Source organism: Salarias fasciatus, unplaced genomic scaffold, assembly GCF_902148845.1.
Source record: "Salarias fasciatus unplaced genomic scaffold, fSalaFa1.1, whole genome shotgun sequence".
Lineage (NCBI taxonomy): Eukaryota > Metazoa > Chordata > Actinopteri > Blenniiformes > Blenniidae > Salarias > Salarias fasciatus.
This window is the reverse complement of record NW_021941269.1, coordinates 20,954-40,409: the sequence shown is the minus strand read 5'-3', so window position 1 is coordinate 40,409 and position 19,456 is coordinate 20,954. Positions and strand designations below refer to the sequence as shown.

Sequence of the window (19,456 nt, the reverse complement as noted above, 5' to 3'; positions counted from 1 at the left end):
ACCTTCCTCACCATCGTTATCATCATCAGCATCATCACCATCATCATCATCAACACCATCATCACCATCATCAACACCATCATCAACACCATCATCATCATCATCATCATCACCACCATCATCATCACCATCATCAACACCATCATCATCATCACCATCATCATCATCACCTTCCTCAGCATCATCATCAGCATCGTTATCATCATCAGCATCATCACCATCATCATCATAATCACCATCATCACCACCATCATCATCATCATCACCATCACCACCAGCAGATTCATCATCATCCTCGTCATCAGCATCATTATCATCATCATCACCATCATCATCATAATCACCATCATCACCACCATCATCATCACCATCACCATCATCATCACCATCATCACCAGCAGATTCATCATCATCCTCGTCATCAGCATCATTATCATCATCATCATCATCACCAGCATCATCACCATCATCATCACCATCATCACCACCATCATCATCATCATCACCATCACCATCACCATCATCATCACCATCATCACCACCATCATCATCATCATCACCATCACCATCATCATCACCATCATCACCAGCAGATTCATCATCATCCTCGTCATCAGCATCATTATCATCATCATCATCACCATCATCATCACCATCATCATCATCACCACCATCATCATCATCACCTTCCTCACCATCGTTATCATCATCAGCATCATCACCATCATCATCATCATCAACACCATCATCATCCTCAGCATCATCATCATCACCATCATCATAATCACCATCATCATCATCATCATCAACACCATCACCATCATCATCATCACCATCATCAACACCATCATCACCATCATCAACACCATCATCATCATCACCATCATCATCATCACCTTCCTCAGCATCATCACCATCATCATCACCATCATCATCATCATCAACACCATCATCATCATCCTCAGCATCATCATCATCACCATCATCATAATAACTATCATCATCATCATCATCACCATCATCATCACCATCATCAACACCATCATCATCATCACCATCATCACCTTCCTCAGCATCATCACCATCATCATCACCATCATCATCATCATCCTCAGCATCATCATCAGCAGCAGCATCATTATCATCATCACCTTCCTCAGCATCATCATCATCCTCACCATCATCAGCAAAATCAACATCATCAGCAGCAGCAGATTCATCATCATCCTCATCATCAGCATCATCAAAAGCATCATCATCATCATCACCAGCATCATCATCATCACCATCATCAGCAGCATCATCATCACCATCATCATCACCATCATCATCATCACCATCCTCAGCATCATCATCATCACCATCACCACCATCATCATCAGCATCATCATCATCATCACCACCATCATCATCAGCATCATCACCATCATCATCACCATCATCATCATCACCATCCTCATCAGCAGCATCATTATCATTATCACCTTCCTCAGCATCATCATCATCCTCACCATCATCATCAGCACCATCAACATCATCATCATCATTATCATCATCATAATCACCATCATCACCATCATCATCATCATCATCACCATCCTCAGCATCATCATCACCACCATCATCATGATCACCATCATCATCACCATCAACAGCATCATCATCACCATCAACAGCATCATCATCACCATCATCATCACCATCACCACCATCATCCTCAGCAGCTGCTGTGGGGACAGCGTGCCCTGCTGTGGGGACAGCGTCTCCTGCTGTGGGGACAGCGTGCCCTGCTGTGGGGACAGCGTGCCCTGCTGTGGAGACAGCGTCTCCTGCTGTGGGGACAGCGTCTCCTGCTGTGGGGACAGCGTCTCCTGCTGTGGGGACAGCGTCTCCTGCTGTGGGGACAGCGTCTCCTGCTGTGGGGACAGCGTCTCCTGCTGTGAGGACTGCGTGCCCTGCTGTGGGGACAGCGTGTCCTGCTGTGGGGACAGCGTCTCCTGCTGTGGGGACAGCGTGTCCTGCTGTGGGGACAGCGTCTCCTGCTGGACAGACTCTGGCTGTTCCGGTCCACTGTGAACAGACTCAGCTTTGAGCTTCGTCTGTTCACAGTGGACATCACTACTTTGGACATTAATCAGTCCCTTTGAGGCTCCCTGGGTTCTGTCCCATGAGCAATGCCTGGCGTCGTGCCGAAGACAGCAGTAGAAGGAGCAGAGGTGGACAGGTGGGACTGACAGGTGTCCTACCTGGAAGAGGCGGGTGAAGATGTCGAACTCGAACACGGAGATGTAGTCGTTGCAGGTGAGGTCGATGGTGGACTTGAGGGCCATGGCCTCCAGGCCCGAGCTGATGGGGTGCACGTCGTGAAGGCACTGTCGGAAGACTTTCCACGGCACGATGGTCCTGCAACAGGTCCAGACAAGGTCCTGACCAGGAGCCGCAGGACCAAGACAAACGCCACGCAGCTCACCGGGAGGGTTTACCAGTGCTGACCGCACACTTCACCTGCTCAAGGAGTCTGGGTCTGGTTCTGCAGGAGGTCTCCTCTGAGTCTGGTTCTACAGAAAGTCTCCTCTGAGTCTGGTTCTACAGAAAGTCTCCTCTGGGTCTGGTTCTGCTGGAAGTCTCCTCTGGGTCTGGTTCTGCAGAAAGTCTCCTCTGGGTCTGGTTCTGCTGGAAGTCTCCTCTGGGTCTGGTTCTACAGAAAGTCTCCTCTGAGTCTGGTTCTACAGAAAGTCTCCTCTGGGTCTGGTTCTGCTGGAAGTCTCCTCTGGGTCTGGTTCTGCTGGAAGTCTCCTCTGAGTCTGGTTCTGCAGAAAGTCTCCTCTGAGTCTGGTTCTGCAGAAAGTCTCCTCTGGGTCTGGTTCTGCTGGAAGTCTCCTCTGGGTCTGGTTCTGCAGAAAGTCTCCTCTGAGTCTGGTTCTGCAGAAAGTCTCCTCTGGGTCTGGTTCTGCTGGAAGTCTCCTCTGGGTCTGGTTCTGCAGAAAGTCTCCTCTGGGTCTGGTTCTGCAGAAAGTCTCCTCTGGGTCTGGTTCTGCTGGAAGTCTCCTCTGGGTCTGGTTCTGCAGGAATTCTCCTCTGGGTCTGGTTCTGCAGAAAGTCTCCTCTGGGTCTGGTTCTACAGAAAGTCTCCTCTGGGTCTGGTTCTGCTGGAAGTCTCCTCTGGGTCTGGTTCTGCAGGAATTCTCCTCTGGGTCTGGTTCTGCAGAAAGTCTCCTCTGGGTCTGGTTCTGCTGGAAGTCTCCTCTGGGTCTGGTTCTGCAGGAATTCTCCTCTGGGTCTGGTTCTGCAGAAAGTCTCCTCTGGGTCTGGTTCTGCTGGAAGTCTCCTCTGGGTCTGGTTCTGCAGAAAGTCTCCTCTGGGTCTGGTTCTGCTGGAAGTCTCCTCTGGGTCTGGTTCTGCAGGAATTCTCCTCTGGGTCTGGTTCTGCAGAAAGTCTCCTCTGGGTCTGGTTCTACAGAAAGTCTCCTCTGGGTCTGGTTCTACAGAAAGTCTCCTCTGGGTCTGGTTCTGCTGGAAGTCTCCTCTGGGTCTGGTTCTGCTGGAAGTCTCCTCTGAGTCTGGTTCTGCTGGAAGTCTCCTCTGGGTCTGGTTCTGCTGGAAGTCTCCTCTGGGTCTGGTTCTGCTGGAAGTCTCCTCTGATCAGCTCAGTAACGTCAGGTAGAAACAGAGCCTCAGTTTAACATCTGACGTGACGAACAGGAAGTTGATCACCAGCTAACAGGAAAACCAGTTTATGTGAAACACCAGTGTGAGTAGGAACAGCCTGGTCACATGACAAAGAGCTGCTGTGGCTCTGGAAATGTGGCTAAAAGGGAAGAAACAGGCCTGGAAGAAGAACGAAGCTCAAGCTCCACTTTGCGTGAAATTTTTTTGTTTGTTTGTTTGTTTTAACAATTAAAGTGAATCCTGTTATGACACTTTGGTGTGTTCAGTTTTGGTCAGGAATGTTTTTGAGGTATTACTCTGCTCTTTAGAACTGAAATTCAGTCTTGCAGACTTTAGGAGAAGTGGAATTTCTTGGGGTGAGAGCAGCTCCACCCTGCTGGAGCAGGGGAAGAGCAGCTCCACCCTGAAATGGGATCGATTCATTCACCTTCTCTTCAAATGGTGTCAACAAGTGGCACAAAACTCACTTTTCTCCAAAGAATCTCCTCCAGAAGTCGGCAGCGTCGGCTTTAGTGATCCTGAAGGAGTCTCCCTGGAAGTGTCCTCCAGGGAAGATGGCTTTGATTTCAGCCAGCATGTGGCTGAAGATCAGAGACAGCTTGGTCAAGTTACGTCTGTGGAAGAGAGGACAGAGAGAGACAGACGCTAAAAAACACGGGACTCACCAACTCTTTCGCAATCCAGACAGGAAGACCCCCGTCCAATCACATTCACACAGGAAGACCCCCGTCCATTCACATCCACACAGGGAGACCCCCGTCCAATCACATCCACACAGGGAGACCCCCGTCCAATCACATCCACACAGGGAGACCCCCGTCCAATCACATCCACACAGGAAGACCCCCGTCCATTCACATTCACACAGGGAGACCCCCGTCCAATCACATCCACACAGGAAGACCCCCGTCCATTCACATCCACACAGGGAGACCCCCGTCCAATCACATTCACACAGGAAGACCCCCGTCCAATCACATCCACACAGGGAGACCCCTGCTCAGTCACCCAACAGAGCGACACCCTTTCATGGAGTGATACATGTGCTTCACCAGAGCTTGTGTGCTACATCTATAACATTAGAGATGGAATCCAGAACCGGTTCTTGTTGAGAACCGGTTCCAAATGGTTCAATCCATCGACATCGTTTACATTTTATGTTAACGATTCGCTTAACGATTCCTTTCTTCCGGGTGCCGTGACAAATGCTCTTGCGAGAGCCAGAAAACGCGAACGAGAACTGACGCTCTGAGGAAAAATGTCGGACGCTACATTTTCGGCTCTTCATTTTACCAAAAAGGATGGCGATAGCGCCACCTGGTGGAAATAGCAGCAGCATGTTGAAGCATGTATCATCGGGGCGTGGCATCAGAGACGCTCTCGATGCTCTCTGCCGGCCGTCAGCCGCCACAGCCATGGACCCCAGATTCAAGTTAAAGCTCGGGTTGGCGATTTGAATGAGATACATTTTTTTAAATACTGGTTAAAATGATCTTTATGACCCGATGGGAAGCAATTCATGTTCTGTTTTTAAAGTAGTTTGGAAAATATCCGCTATCTACAGCAGGAGGAAAACGGGACAAACAGCAACCAATAGTCTTGAGGGGACACCTTCATTTAAACCAATCAAACCCCTTCGCCGTTCGACCTGCCCCGTGCGCGTACATGTACACGTGCACTGACCCTGGTTCAGTGCACGTAGAAGGACGGAGCGTCGTTGCAGAATGTTTAGGGGTTTACTTACCGCTGAGTGCGCAATACCTTGGAGTAGTGCAAATAAAGAAAAACGAAGAAACGAAGCGCTGAGGACGGTTACGCCAGGAACGCACTGGACGCGGACGTCTCCGCGTCTCCGCTCCCAACGGGAGCTCCTCCAATGGGGTGGGAGCTGGGCGGAGCTAGCTAGGCGGAGCCTTGGGGAGATGCTACATGATAACACTAGTTTTCCAAGATCGCCAACCCTAGCTTTAGAGAGAGATGCAGATTGTATCTGGGACCGTATAAGGGCAGCATCAGGTGCAGAAACTACTCCCTGCTATGTCTAAAAACAACAACAAGCGTGCTAACGTAGCCACGCTACGTCAACGTCCTCACGTAAATCACCGCGTCGACCCGGGTTTGGCTTTCACACTAAAAGCCGATTGGAGTCGAGTCGATTAAAACCCGGGTCGGTTGCAGGGTTGATCGACCCGGGTCAGAATGCCATTTAAACCATTTCCCACCGCCATGAGGAGCCGGGTATTAGAGAGTTTTAATGGGTTTTTTGGCCAGTGGGAAAGCGGTATAAAGGAACTTAAGGATCCAAAGATTTGTTGACAATAAAAGAATTGGGAAAAGAAAACTTGATCTGCTTCTTTGAGTGGAATCCTGAGTAACATCCATGCCAAGAGAACGTTCTGTCAAGTCCTCAGAGAGCGCTGTGCAGGTTGCCGTTTGGGAGAGTTTACTTGATTTGGACAGTTATGGGGCGCAGAGCACCGCGCTCCGCCGGCGTGGTGTGCACTAGGAGTGTAACGGTATTTGTATTCATCCCGTACCGTCACGGGTCGGTACACACAATCACACCACGAACACACGAGTGAGTAAAAAAAAAAAAAAAAAAAGAAAAAAAGCGAGTCCTGATTCCAACCTTAGGTGGCGGCAATGAGCCTAAAAGCTGCCGGCAACCACCATTACCACAGAAGAAGAAGAAGAAGAAGAACAAGCAGGTCCAAACATGAACAAATGAAGAAGAAAGTACAAGCGGAATGAGAGATGCAGCGTGTGGCGGAGCGGATTAAACGGGGGGAGTGCAGCCTGCACGGGCGCCGTGTCGCGCCCTGCTGGGATCACGTGCACCGAGCATGGCAGTAGCCACGGGGGAATGTTGAGGGTGTCCATATGAGCAGATTTACTCGCAAAATGCAACCGACCGCCGGTTTGGACCGCTGAGGCGCCACTGTGGCTCAACCCGGTGGAGCCACTCAGGAAACCACTGTGCTAATGGCGCTGTGGCGCTCCGCTAGCACAAGCATGGAGAATAATTTAGACCATGACAAAGTCGGACACTGCTGAACAGATATTTAGCATGGGTCGGGAAACCTGTGCAACTTTTTTTGCTCATGATTTTCTGAAATTGCCTGTGTAAATTGTGGGTGAACGGATAGCGTCCTGAAACACTGTTTTCCTGGGAGGTGAAGGAATCTCATCCTTCATAGTTGGAGCACCACCACCCCGGTCGTCCAGTCCAGAGGTTCTGTCCCCGACCGCCACGCAATGCTGCAGAGACGCGTCAACAAAGACAGTCCTGCACATCCAGAGACTGAAGGTACTCAGGGACAACCTCGTCCTCCCCCGGTGCCTTGCCACCGAGGAGCTGACCAACCACCTCGGTGACTTCAGCTTGGGTGATGGACGAGTCCACCTCTGAGACCTCAGACCTAAGTCCACCTCTGAGTCCTCAGTCCACTGCTGAGTCCTCAGTCCACACCTGAGACCTCAGTCCACACCTGAGACCTCAGACTCTGCTTCCTCCACTGAAGACGTGGTGACGGGATTGAGGAGGTCCTGGAAGTCCCAGTGGAGGTCAGCGGCTCCCCTCCTCCACGGCAAACAGTGTTGGTGGAAAATGCTTTTCCCTCCTGAGGCGGAGGATAGTTTTGTCAACATTTCTTTAAAGCTGACCAGTAGTCTTCCTCCGTGGCCTCCTGAACTCCCAGACCCAGGTTCTTGTCTCCTCAACCCCTCAGGCAGCAGTTCGCTGGGCCTGCCGGTACCAGCCAGCAATTCAGACGTTTAAAAATCATCCCTGAAATATCTTCAACAACAATGTTCAACAACTCCGTCAAATTTAAGAGTTGGTTGAAGTGGGGTGCACTTTGCTCTCTGCAGGACTCTGGAGGTTAGCATTTAGCATTTAGCATCGTCCCTGCTCCATGTATTCAGACTCAACGTCTCCCAGAAACCTCCTGGAGCCTCATAGCTGTATCAGTGAAGAGAAGCAGCTCTTCACTGTTTCCTCCTCAGACCTGCTGGATCACAGCATCTCAGGATAAATGGCATCCAGCTCCTGCAGCTGCAGCAGCTGTGGTTGACGTGAGAGAAGGGCTGCATGTGGCCCGCACAGCCATTTGGTGCAACCTGCAAATTCATTTCTGATCTCTTCATTCCAGCAGCAGTACTGTCTGCTCTAATATGGAAGTTCTATCAGGAAAACCGCATCTTTCAAGAAGACTGACAGATTCCCTCTTCACAGAGTTCCACTGCAAACCACTGAGAAAAGCAGAAGCAAAGATTTCAATTTCACTCACCACGATAACATCACCAACAAGGACAAACATGGATGATGAGCACGGTGTTCCTGTGTCCTCTGAAGTAGGACAACACGGCTACGATATGAAAAATATAGACCGGAGCCTGATCTCAAGGGGAACAGTTCACCAAACCAGCACTGCTCAGAGGCCGACAATTTTGGATATTCAAACCAATGTAGGGAAAAAGCTAAAGATGTAAAGAGTGACTGCTGCTGGATAGCAGCACAGACGTGAAGCAACTGCTCAGGTTCACAGCGGTCAATGACAGTTCATGTGACGAGCACGAGGAATTACTGAACTGGTGTGTTTGCATGATGCCAGCAGGGCCAGGGGTATACCCAACGCAGTCAAGACAGAAGGGAATGAGCACGGGCGCTTTAGCAGGCGTTCTTCTACTGTTACCGAAAGGACACCAACGTTTGGGGGTGGACCTGGAGCCTGGATGGGTCGGGGGCTTAGGCCGAGCCCCGCGCAAGTGGAGGGCAGGGACCCAGACCCTGGACTAGTAAGGGGCAGGAACCCCGACCCTGGACTGGTGGGGGGCAGGGACCCCGACCCTGGACTAGTGGGGGGCAGGACCCAGACCCTGGACTAGTGGGGGGCAGGACCCAGACCCTGGACTAGTGGGGGGCAGGACCCAGACCCTGGACTAGTAAGGGGCAGGGACCCCGACCCTGGACTGGTGGGGGGCAGGGACCCCGACCCTGGACTAGTGGGGGGCAGGACCCAGACCCTGGACTAGTGGGGGGCAGGGACCCCGACCCTGGACTAGTGGGGGGCAGGGACCCAGACCCTGGACTAGTAAGGGGCAGGGACCCCGACCCTGGACTAGTGGGGGGCAGGACCCAGACCCTGGACTAGTGGGGGGCAGGACCCAGACCCTGGACTAGTGGGGGGCAGGACCCAGACCCTGGATTTGTCTTCATGGATAGTTTCCGGCCTCTGGGTGTGACCCCGCCTGCTGCTGCAGCTGAAGCCGGGGCAGCGGTCCGTGGACACGCGGCTGTAAGGTCAGTAAATTCAAATGGAACACGGAACTCCCTGAACCACTGCAAGAAGCAGAGTGGGGGGCAGAGATCCACAGGCAGGACTAATCCACCGAGAAGGTCCAGAGAGACAGAGACCAGGGTCAGCAGCAGAACCATGGAGAGACAGAAAGTAGAGAAGCTCACTGGATGAAGACAGATGAGACCAGCTGGTCCAGAAGACCACATCTCTTTACTTTACTCCAGTACTGCTACTGGAGGAGTCTACTGCTACTGGAGGAGTCTACTGCTACTGGAGGAGTCTACTGCTACTGGAGGAGTCTACTGGAGGAGTCTACTGGAGGAGTCTACTGCTACTGGAGGAGTCTACTGGAGGAGTCTACTGCTACTGGAGGAGTCTACTGGAGGAGTCTACTGGAGGAGTCTACTGGAGGAGTCTACTGGAGGAGTCTACTGCTACTGGAGGAGTCTACTGGAGGAGTCTACTGGAGGAGTCTACTAGCAGATGGGAGGCCCTCTGCTGTCTGCTCATGCACAGTGAGCCTCTGTCATGGTTCTTGGTCAGAAGTTTTTGGTTGATGTAAAACATTCATCCCACACCGGCAGGAGCTGCTGTGAAGGAGCAGAGAGCTCTTTCACTTCGTCTAGACGCAAAGTCGGCAGGTCAGGCCGTGTCAACGCTTGTCAGACACGTCACTGGTGGACAGCACCTGCTGAATTACCTGTTTCCACGCTGCTGCCATGCTTTCTGAATAATTCAGTGAGGGTCACTGCAATCAGACACAGTGGACCGGCTCAGGAGACATGGCCATCCTTCAGCAAGCACACAGAAACGTCTGTGTACAAATCCCAAGAGGCAAAGCAATGCACATCAACAGACAACAAACCTGAGACGAACTGTCTTTCTGAAGCCATTCAAACAAAGTAGCTGCATTACTCGTTAAGATCGTCCGGCAGGACTCAGCGAAGGATTCACTGGTGTGTGGAAAAACGCTGAGTCAGTATATTCAGAAAAATCTGTCAAAACAAATGTTTTCCACTTTTAAATCTTCAACATCTGTTCTGACCAAATGCACACATGTAAGCAGTGCAGACCTGAAGAGGCTTCTGACTGTTTTTGAGGGAACTTGTTGATTTCCTGCTCCTAAAGAGCAGCAGGGCAGGAGATCACGTCTCGTCTGCCGAGGCCAGTGCTGACTGCACTCAACCACAAATAGACGAATGGAAAGCAGAAATCTCACAGAGGTGAAAAACACCGCTGCAGAGCTCAACAGAGGAAATATTTAAATATTGTGCAGTGCACGGGGTTTTCCCCTCGCTACAGCTGCACAAGACTATGATGGAGTCCTGCAGGTTCAAACTCTACACCTCCAGCTTCACTGTGAGCACGTCTCACCTCTGATAGAATGTCCCAGCAGACGGAGGACAGAGTCCACAGCTGGACACCCTTGGCTGACTGAACACCCACCGTTCAGTTTCTGCAGTTTAAACGCTGAGACCTGAAGCCTGGAATCACACTCTCCAACAAGCTGACCAGACTTTAAACGCAGGAGGTTCTTGGTTCCATGCAGAAGTCTGCAGGTTAGCATTTAGCTAAAATGCAAACCCCCATCGACTCTGGCAGCGGCTCGGGCTCCGGCTCGGGGACCGGCTCGGGCACTCCGTCAGAGAGGAGGATCAGGCTCAGGCAGCTCTGCAGCTCCAATAGTCAGATTCCTATTTTAGGAATAGGAATATTCCTGAAGCAGACGTTGTTTTCCAAACCCAGTCCACAGTCCAGGATCCTGCTGTTCCAGAGGCTTCGTGTTTCAGCATCACTGGACCACTTAGTGCCACATCCACCTCCCTCGGTCTCCACCGCCACTGAACGATCAATACCAGCGACTGTAATGCATTCAGGTCATTCTGGGAAAGCAACGATGGGCGCTTCTTTCATTCAGGCTCAAACTGAATATTCATTTGAAACACTGTCAAACATCCAGACACTGACTGCTCTCGTGCACAGGCCTGGTACATGTCATGCTCGCAGCTTTTATATCACAGGAAAAACCACAAGCAGAAAAACCACGAGTCCTGCAGAGCGGCTCTGCTCCACCTCCCACTCTGACGGTGAGTCAGTCCCGTCTCACACCGCCAGCTCCGAGCACTCAACTGCTGTAACCCTGGAAACACAGCATGTCCGCCGCCGCCGCCGACGCCACAGCGCCACCTTCAGCCCGGTGATCAGTTCTGACCGGGGTCCAGTACTGGCCCCTGGTTCTGACCTGGGTCCAGCACTGGCCCCTGGTTCTGACCGGGGTCCAGTACTGGCCAGTGTGCGCCATGGGCCAGCCCCGAACGCTCCCAAGGTAAACCCAGGACCCCGGAATGTTCCAGGGAAGCCCAGCTCTGGTGGATAAACCACACCGGTCAGGTGATGCGGTTTCACAGGATTTTAATACAGCGAAAATTATATTTTATCAAATATGGGCGTTTTGCCATTTCTGTAACCAGAAAGAAAAATATACAGCGAAAAACAAATAAATGATGGAGAGAAGCTAGAATCAGCCGAGCAGTGATTGGATCCCGGCCGTCAGTCAAGGTCAGGTCCAGGTGTGTCGGTGATTGGTCGGGGGGCGGGCCTTGTGTCTGCCAGAGTTCTGATTGGTTGAAGGAAGAGGGAGAAGCCCTTGTTTTGTTCATGGGGAGCACGGTGATCGGAGCCACGCTGTGAGGTTTTTTGTTAGTGGACTTTAGTGAACCAGGAACATTCTGAGAGTTCTGGACCTGATCCAGAGTCCCGGGTGGTGGACTGTGGTGGATTCACTGAGGACCGACTGAACAGCAGGACATTAAAAACTCTTCAATTCCAAGTCTCTCTATCTGACAATGAGGAACATTCAGAACAGTCCTTATTGTGTTCTTTCACATTAAACAGTCTACCTTGTGCCAATGCACATTTGAAAAATGATGGGGTTTTTTTTCAATTAAGTAATTAATTTTTATTGTGTTTTTGAGCTGCTTGGCTTATTATGTTCACAGCTCTCTAAAGCAGCTCTACAGAGCAGCTCTGCAGAGCAGCCTCAGTGAGGCGTCCTGAACACAGTGCTCCTCTGCCACGGGGTTGTAAATCACCGCCTTCTGCTCTCACATTTCCATTTGATAATTGCGTTCCAGCAGCTGTGACAGCAGCTCTGGTGGAGGGCCAGAGGGACAGTGTGGCGGCCGGGTCGTCCTCACCTGTCCTGAGACTGCTCCTCGTACATGGTGTCTTTCCCTTCCTTGAAGAGCCGGATGGCCTGCTTGGACTTCCTCATCAGGCTGTCGATGTAGACCTTGAAGTAGTCGTTCTCGCTGAGCTGCGCCAGTCTCTGGGTCTCCTCGTATTTGCCCAGAATGAGCCGCAGGTGCTGGTAGGCGTCGGGCAGGATGTCCAGGATGTAGGGCGGGCTGTTCTTCAGCTGCAGCCGGGGATTTTGGCAGAGTCGGACCTGAGACAAAGAAATCCATCAATGCAGCACCGGTTCTGACAGCAGGGTCCGCTTCCTGACTCCTGACGGGACAGAACCACGTCTCTCTGTAACACGCTGTTGGAGTCCATGAAGAACACACCCAACCTGAACCTCAGCAGTCCTCCCAGCAGGCCTGCTGCTCCACCGCTCAGCAGCATGCTTCACTCCAGTGACACGCTTTAGGTGAACTTTAGATCATTTTATTCATGGAGTGTTAACATTATTATTTAGCAGACCCCAGACCCTGCTATCGTTTCCTGCTGTGTGTGTGTGTGTGTGTGTGTGTGTGTGTGTGTGTGTGTGTGTGTGTGTGTGTGTGTGTGTGTGTGTGTGTGTGTGTGTGTGTCCACACTCACAACTTTGTCCATGAGCTTCCAGGTCTTCTCCACAGTCCTGCGATCAGCCACCGCCTGCTTGGGCGGCCCCACGGCGTCCTGGATGGCATCGATGAAGCCCAGGATCCGACCCTTGCCCCTGTTTGGCCCACGCCCACCTGGGTTCCTACCACTGAGGGCGGTCGCCATCTCCTACACACACACACACACACACACACACACACACACACACACACACACACACACACTTCTTAATATAAAAGCAATCCTGATGCTCAGCTTCCTGCAGCAGGACGCCACTTTGTGCCAGGGCTGGTGGTGAGATGATGACTGATGGACGGACGGATGGACAGATGGAGGGATGGATGGACGAGTGGTGCATGAGGAACACCACACACTCCAGTCTGATGTGTGTGTTGTGAATATGATGATCATTTTCAAGATGTGATGCAGCCATACTGAGGACGAGGAAGTGCTGTCCACTCATCACAGGGTGTGTGTGTGTGTGTGTGTGTGTGTGTGTGTGCGTGTGTGTGTGTGATATATGTGACCACAGCTCTGAGGCTGTAGAACACGGTGACACACTCCTCTCAGTCCACAGGACACAAACTGTCCAGTTTGGTCTTCAACCAACTCCAAATGTTTCAGACTGCTGATGGTACGAAAATAAAAATCCTCACCTGACACAAAGACTTCACAGCCTTCCCCAGCTCTGTGTGTGTGTGTGTGTGTGTGTGTGTGTGTGTGTGTGTGTGTGTGTGTGTGTGTGTGTGTGTGTGTGTGTGTGTGTGTGAGGTGTGTCCATTACACTTCAGTGAGGTTTCAGAAGTTCGACTCATGGAGGAAAGTTGCTCTGTCCAGAGGGACTCTGCCTCCGGGTTTGGAGGAGAGGTGGAGCCGCAGCTGCCGCGCCGCTCGGTCCGGAGGGTGGAGGAGTGTTCACGGGAGGTTTGTTTTTTACCTTCAAACATCAGAGTGTTTCCTGGTCTTCTGGGCCTGTGGAGCCAGCAGCGGCTCTGTCAACATCCAGCCGACCGATCGATCCGCGGCAGAACTTCCCAGAGCGGCGTCCCCGCCCGGAGCGAGCTTCCCCGGCAGCGCACAGCCAGCAGGGCCCGGGGCCGGATCACTGCTCCATACTGCTCCACACGGCTCCGCTGCGGCCCGGGACACGGAGCTGCCAGGGCAGTACGCTGCACCGCACAGCCAGGCGCGTCCGACACATAGAGCGCTGCAACCAGAGCACGGAGTGTAGACACACAACCGTAGAGCGCTGCCGCGGCGCCATCTTGGATGAGGATCCTCCTGTTGAGAACCAGTAAATGTCGTGTATGTCTACTTCTCTATAAAAGTACATGAACGTGCTTCTGTAGAGTGTGTGTGTTTCCTACCGGTCTGCGGCCTTTATGCTTACAGCCGGGGATTAATCTACCTGAAGTTCTCTGGGATTCTACTTTCACAGCTCTATGTTTGAAGCTCGCGATCCGTTTCGTCAACACGTTACATCCGGTTGAACGATTGACACTTTAGGTGTGTGTGTGTGTGTGTGTGTGTGTGTGTGTGTGTGTGTGTGTGTGTGTGTGTGTGTGTGTGTGTGTGTGTGTGTGTGTGTGTGTGTGTGTGTGTGTGTGTGTCACTCTTCCAGCACGTCTTTTCCCAGCAGCACTCTGGAAACGCGCGCCTCCTTATTTCCATACGGGTGTTGAGAAGACATGTCACGGGTGTTAGTTTGTATTTCCTCCTCGCGCTTCTTTTTGTCAATCATTTATTTACGTCAGGAATTCCACAGACGTGATTTCAGTCGACGTCACGTGACGTGGCAGCGTGGTCGCCATCTTGCTTGAGGACCCTCGGCTCTTGTCTCCAGACTGTTAAAATATCAAGGAATCATTAAATATACCAAATATCTTCATCTGGGTTGGTTTGATACAAGCAGCATGCATGTGGTGACCCAGAAATGTTTAATATGTTAATAAAATGGCTTTAAATGTTATTCTTTTATTTCATTTTATTTTATTTTATTTTATTTTATTTTATTGAGATCATGAAGTATGGAGTATTTTACATGTTCATGTCATAACAGATCTTTAATGGAACCTTCCTCAGTCTGTTGGCTCCATCAGACAGCAGCAGCAAACTTCTCAGCCAGATTCTGCCGCTGAGAGTCTGTGTGTGTGTGTGTGTGTGTGTGTGTGTGTTCTCGTATTTCTATCCTTGTCGGGGCCAAATGTCCCCACAAGGATAGCAAAACGTGGAACGACGTGCCTTGTGGGACCTTTTTCCGGTCTTAAGTAGGAGAAACAGTGTTTTCTTGACCATGTTGTTGTTACTGAAAAAAGTAAAAGTGCAAAAACATTTCTTTAGGGTTAGGCTTTGTTGTGGTGTGGGTTAGGGTTAGGGTAAGGGTCAGGGTTAGGGGCTAGACATGAATGGGAGTCAATGGACGGTCCCCACAAGGATAGAAATACAAGACTGAGCGTGTGTGTGTGTGTGTGTGTGTGTGTGTGTGTGTGCTTGCAGTGTGTGTGCGTGCGTGTGTGTGTGTATGCTTGCAGTGTGTGTGGTGCTTGCAGTGTGTGAGGTGTGAGCTGGCCTCCAGCTGAGCTGCTGATGACGGAGCGGCGCTGGTCGGAGCCGCTCCCAGTTCCTACGAAGCGGCAGCGGCGGGGAAATGACAGTGAGCAGCGTGGGCGTCAGAAACAATGAGCTGCAGTCATAACGGCCACAGAGGCGGAAAGTTTGAACAGTCTCTCTGCACAGGCTGTAATGGAACTCTGATGGGGTCGTTTTCAGAATAATGATAGAATTTCTGAAGCCAGCTTATAATGAAGATTTACTTTTGGCTGACATGAGGGAGTCCTCCTCAGACAAAGCTGTGACCCACAGCCCACCAGAGGGTCACTGAAAAGTTCACTTTTAAGGGACTTAAGGCAAGATTTGTGAAAAACTACACATGCATTTCCAGTTTATTCAATGCTAATGGGCCGTGAAGCATTAAAAACCTAAATAACAGGCCAATCCTGTTGCCTTATACAGGCTGTGTGCCACATAATTGGCTGCAGTTCGGCGTGCGAATTTCCCACGCAATCGTGGGGATGTGACGTAAATTGACGCTGTATGCGCATTGCCGACAGCTGCCATAACACGACACGAAGAAGAAAAAGAAGAAGTTGCAGACAGCTCTTGAACAGGAAGAACATGGCTGCCGTCGCTTGACATGGTGCTTGTTTATATATAATCTGCACTGTGGTCTTGCAGTAAACCGCGATGTAGTAAACAGCATTAGCATCCCTGGTGCAGCGCTGTGAAGACGGACAGTCTGTGAAGTGTTTGTGCGCGCTCCCGTGCCGCCTTGGCTGGTGGCTGCAGTTCCACGCAGCGCCTATCGCAGCAGCACTGAGGTACATTTTGTAAAGTTGCCTTAAGTCCCTTTAATGTTCTCTGTTCGAAGTAACCATGTCATAAAAACCATGTACGGCGTAGACCCTGTGTAGGGTGCAGTTACTGAGAGTAATCTGGTTTGATTCTTTTTTTTTTTTAAATTCAACTGAAAATGTTTCTGTACTGATATTACATTTGTCCTCTGAGCAGCACTGTTGTCTAACCTGTTGCAGCCTGATTAAAGTTGTGTTATCAAAATGGCATCATCGTGTAAGTGCAGTCAATACATGGTACCAGGAGTACATGTAGAAATATGTCGAATATTCGTCAACCAGAGGAGCTGAGACTCTCCAGGAATTAGGGCTGTCGCGGTAAACCGGTATTGACGATAGTCGTGGTATTAAAAAATGAAATTTCAATATCATGTTCAAAACGCGCACAAGATAATATCGCATAAAGGATCTAGAGCCACTTGAAACGTATTGAAGTGTATTTTAAAAATCCGCTCCTGTTCTTCCGCCCTGCTTCGTCTCCCTCCTGCAGCCCCCCCCCCCCCCCCCCCCCCCCCCCCCCCCCCCCCCCCCAACATATAAACACAGCAGAGCAGCGGTAGCCGCACGGCTCCCAGCTAGCGTGGCTCCCAGTTAGCGAGTGTCACAAGTGAAATAAACATGTCGGCGGTGGCCGACAACGACAGCGAGACGCTCTATCCTAACCCGAAGAAAGTGAAGTCAGTGGTGTGGGAGTTTTTTGGGTTCCTAAAGGTGGAAGCGGACTAGTTTGACAACACGCCAATTTGCAAGAAATGCTGAGCTGAAGCTTGAAACCTGATAAACTGAACATGCTTGTTTTCCTTCATAAAAATCTGCCATAAGCAGAGAATGGAAACAGAAAAAGAAAAATATCCCAGGGATTGTTCAGTAGACATATCAGTTGTCCTTCTGTCCCTGCTATCCACAAATCATTTTGTTAATCTTGTAGTTATAGCAGATTTCCCACCCTGTGGATCCTCTGTAATCACTTCATCAGATTTTAATTAGTGGAGTGTAACTACACTGTTGGTATGCAGCTGTACAGTTACTGTTCTCATATTGTTTCAACACCTCATTTGACAGGTATTCTGAATGTAATTCATCTGGGAAAAGAGAGAAAACAAACAAAAATAAAATTAAAGATGAATCTGAATGTTTGTACCATTATTAGTTACATTTTTGCTGATATCGTGATAATATCGTTATCGTGACATTCTTTGCCCATGATAATTGTGAGAGAAAATTCCCTACCGGGAATGTAAATGAAAACTGGAGATCCTTCATGCAAAGTTTTGAGCTGTATTTGTTAGCAGCTGGTCTGAGTGAAGAGGACGAGCCCGTGGTGCGCTGGATGTCCTCTTCCCACTCCTACCCTCGGGGAGGCGTTTCAGGGCAAAAACAAACAGACTCAAAAACAGCTTCTATCCAAGAGCTGTCATTGCCCTGAATACTGCACCATAACCAGTCCCTGAACAAGAACAAAATGTGACCACCAACTGTGTAATATATTTATATTTATTTTTATATTTATTTTACAAGACACGCAAACTTTTAGTCTATTTATTTTATACAGTTTTTGCACTATTTTTGTCTTGCACTATTTTGTCCTTTTGTCTGTTTTGTTTATCTGCACTGCCCACGACAGCTGCTGTTCTCAGTTTCATTGCATTCTTCTGAACAATGACAATAAAGGAATTCTGATTCTGATTCTGATTCTGATGTGTACAACACATTTGAATTCGACGATGAAGACCATGGACTTGCGGACGTTTTGCAAAAGTTTGAGGACTACCGCACACCTATAGAGCTTGCAGGCGCACAAAACGAGCCCCAAACTCTGCGCCAAAGCAGGTACCTATACAAATTTTGCGAAGGGAAAAAATGCGCGTGACTTTGCGGTCCTCACCACCAACAAAACAGCTGCCGTACGGGACCGCACAATTCAGAAAAACTAGGTGGAGACGAAAAAGCAGAAGGAAACGGAATTGAAAGTCCTTTATTTGTCCCGCATGGGGAAACTGCAGGGTCGCAGCAGAAAAAAACGTAGAAAGAAAAGTAGAAAAATACAAAGCTCAACCATACAAGGAAAAACAGATGTAAAATTAAAGTGTAAAATTACATAACAGAAACACAGTGACCGACACAACTAATTAGTACATTTAAATTAAATATAACAGAGATACAAATCGAAGACACATATAATTAAGTAATAGATATAAGCTGACAGATATAAATTAAATATAATAATAATAATATAATAAACTTTATTTGTATAGCACCTTTCGCAGATAAAATCACAAAGTGCTTCACAGTGCAAAAAACAAAAATAAAAACAATAAAAACAATATCAAATAAATGTGATAAGAACAGACAGCCAATCAATCGCATCAGAAACGTCCAGTCAACTAAAAGCCCGATTAAATAAAAGTGTCTTCAGCTGCTTTTTAAAGGAGTCAATGGTATCAGCCACACGGAGGGACAGAGGCAGGGCGTTCCATAGTTTTGGAGCCACGGCCTGAAAGGACACATCTCCTCTAGTTTTAAAACGCGTTTTTGGTACCATGAGGAGGTTCTGGTCTGAGGAGCGGAGCGAGCGGCCAGGTGAGTACGTTTGAAGCAGTTCACAAAGATACTTAGGAGCCTGATCATGCAAGGCTCTGAAAGTCAATACTAGGATTTTAAAATCGATCCGAAATTTAATAGGGAGCCAGTGAAGAGAAGACAGGACTGGCGTAATGTGTGACCATCTGCTGGACCCCGTTAAAAGTCTTGCTGCGGCATTTTGAACCAGCTGAAGACGGTTAAGAACATTTTTGTTAAAACATGAGAAGAGAGAGTTGCAATAATCTAAACGAGAAGAAATAAAAGCATGAATCACCAACTCCAGATCAGTGCCGGATAGAACTGGCTTCAGCTTTGCAATATTTCTCAAATGATAAAAGCAATTTTTGACCAAAAGTCTTGAATGGTTGTCCAGAGACAGGGACTGGTCAAACCAGACACCGAGGTTTCTGATGCTCGACTGGACAGAGGGGCCCAGAGAACCAAGGTGACTCTTAATAAAAGGGATTTTCTGCTCAGGGGCAATTATCAAAGATTCAGTCTTTTCTGAGTTTAACTGGAGACAGTTTTCAGAAAGCCAAGTCTTTATACTTGAGATACAGTCCATTAACTCAGACAATTTGTGCAACTCACTCTCTTTAAAAGAAATGTACAATTGAATGTCATCAGCATAGAGATGATAAGACACATGTTTAAAATGGCGAATGA

At 49.4% G+C, this 19,456-nt stretch overlaps 1 protein-coding gene across 1 annotated transcript in view; it reads right to left on the bottom strand.

Moving 5' to 3' along the window:
- The window catches only part of LOC115384648 (E3 ubiquitin-protein ligase CBL-B-B-like), a 32,584-nt gene extending 18,566 nt beyond the window's left edge, over nucleotides 1-14,018 (bottom strand). Inside the window, exons 1-5 of the mRNA XM_030086886.1 lie at nucleotides 13,735-14,018; nucleotides 12,795-12,965; nucleotides 12,167-12,417; nucleotides 4,137-4,283; nucleotides 2,247-2,403 (exon numbers count right to left, since the gene is read on the bottom strand). Coding sequence (XP_029942746.1) covers nucleotides 2,247-2,403; nucleotides 4,137-4,283; nucleotides 12,167-12,417; nucleotides 12,795-12,962 — 723 coding nt within the window. The 5' untranslated portion in view covers nucleotides 12,963-12,965; nucleotides 13,735-14,018. The remainder of the gene's footprint in view (nucleotides 1-2,246; nucleotides 2,404-4,136; nucleotides 4,284-12,166; nucleotides 12,418-12,794; nucleotides 12,966-13,734) is intronic.
- Between the last annotated feature and the right edge of the window lie 5,438 nt (nucleotides 14,019-19,456).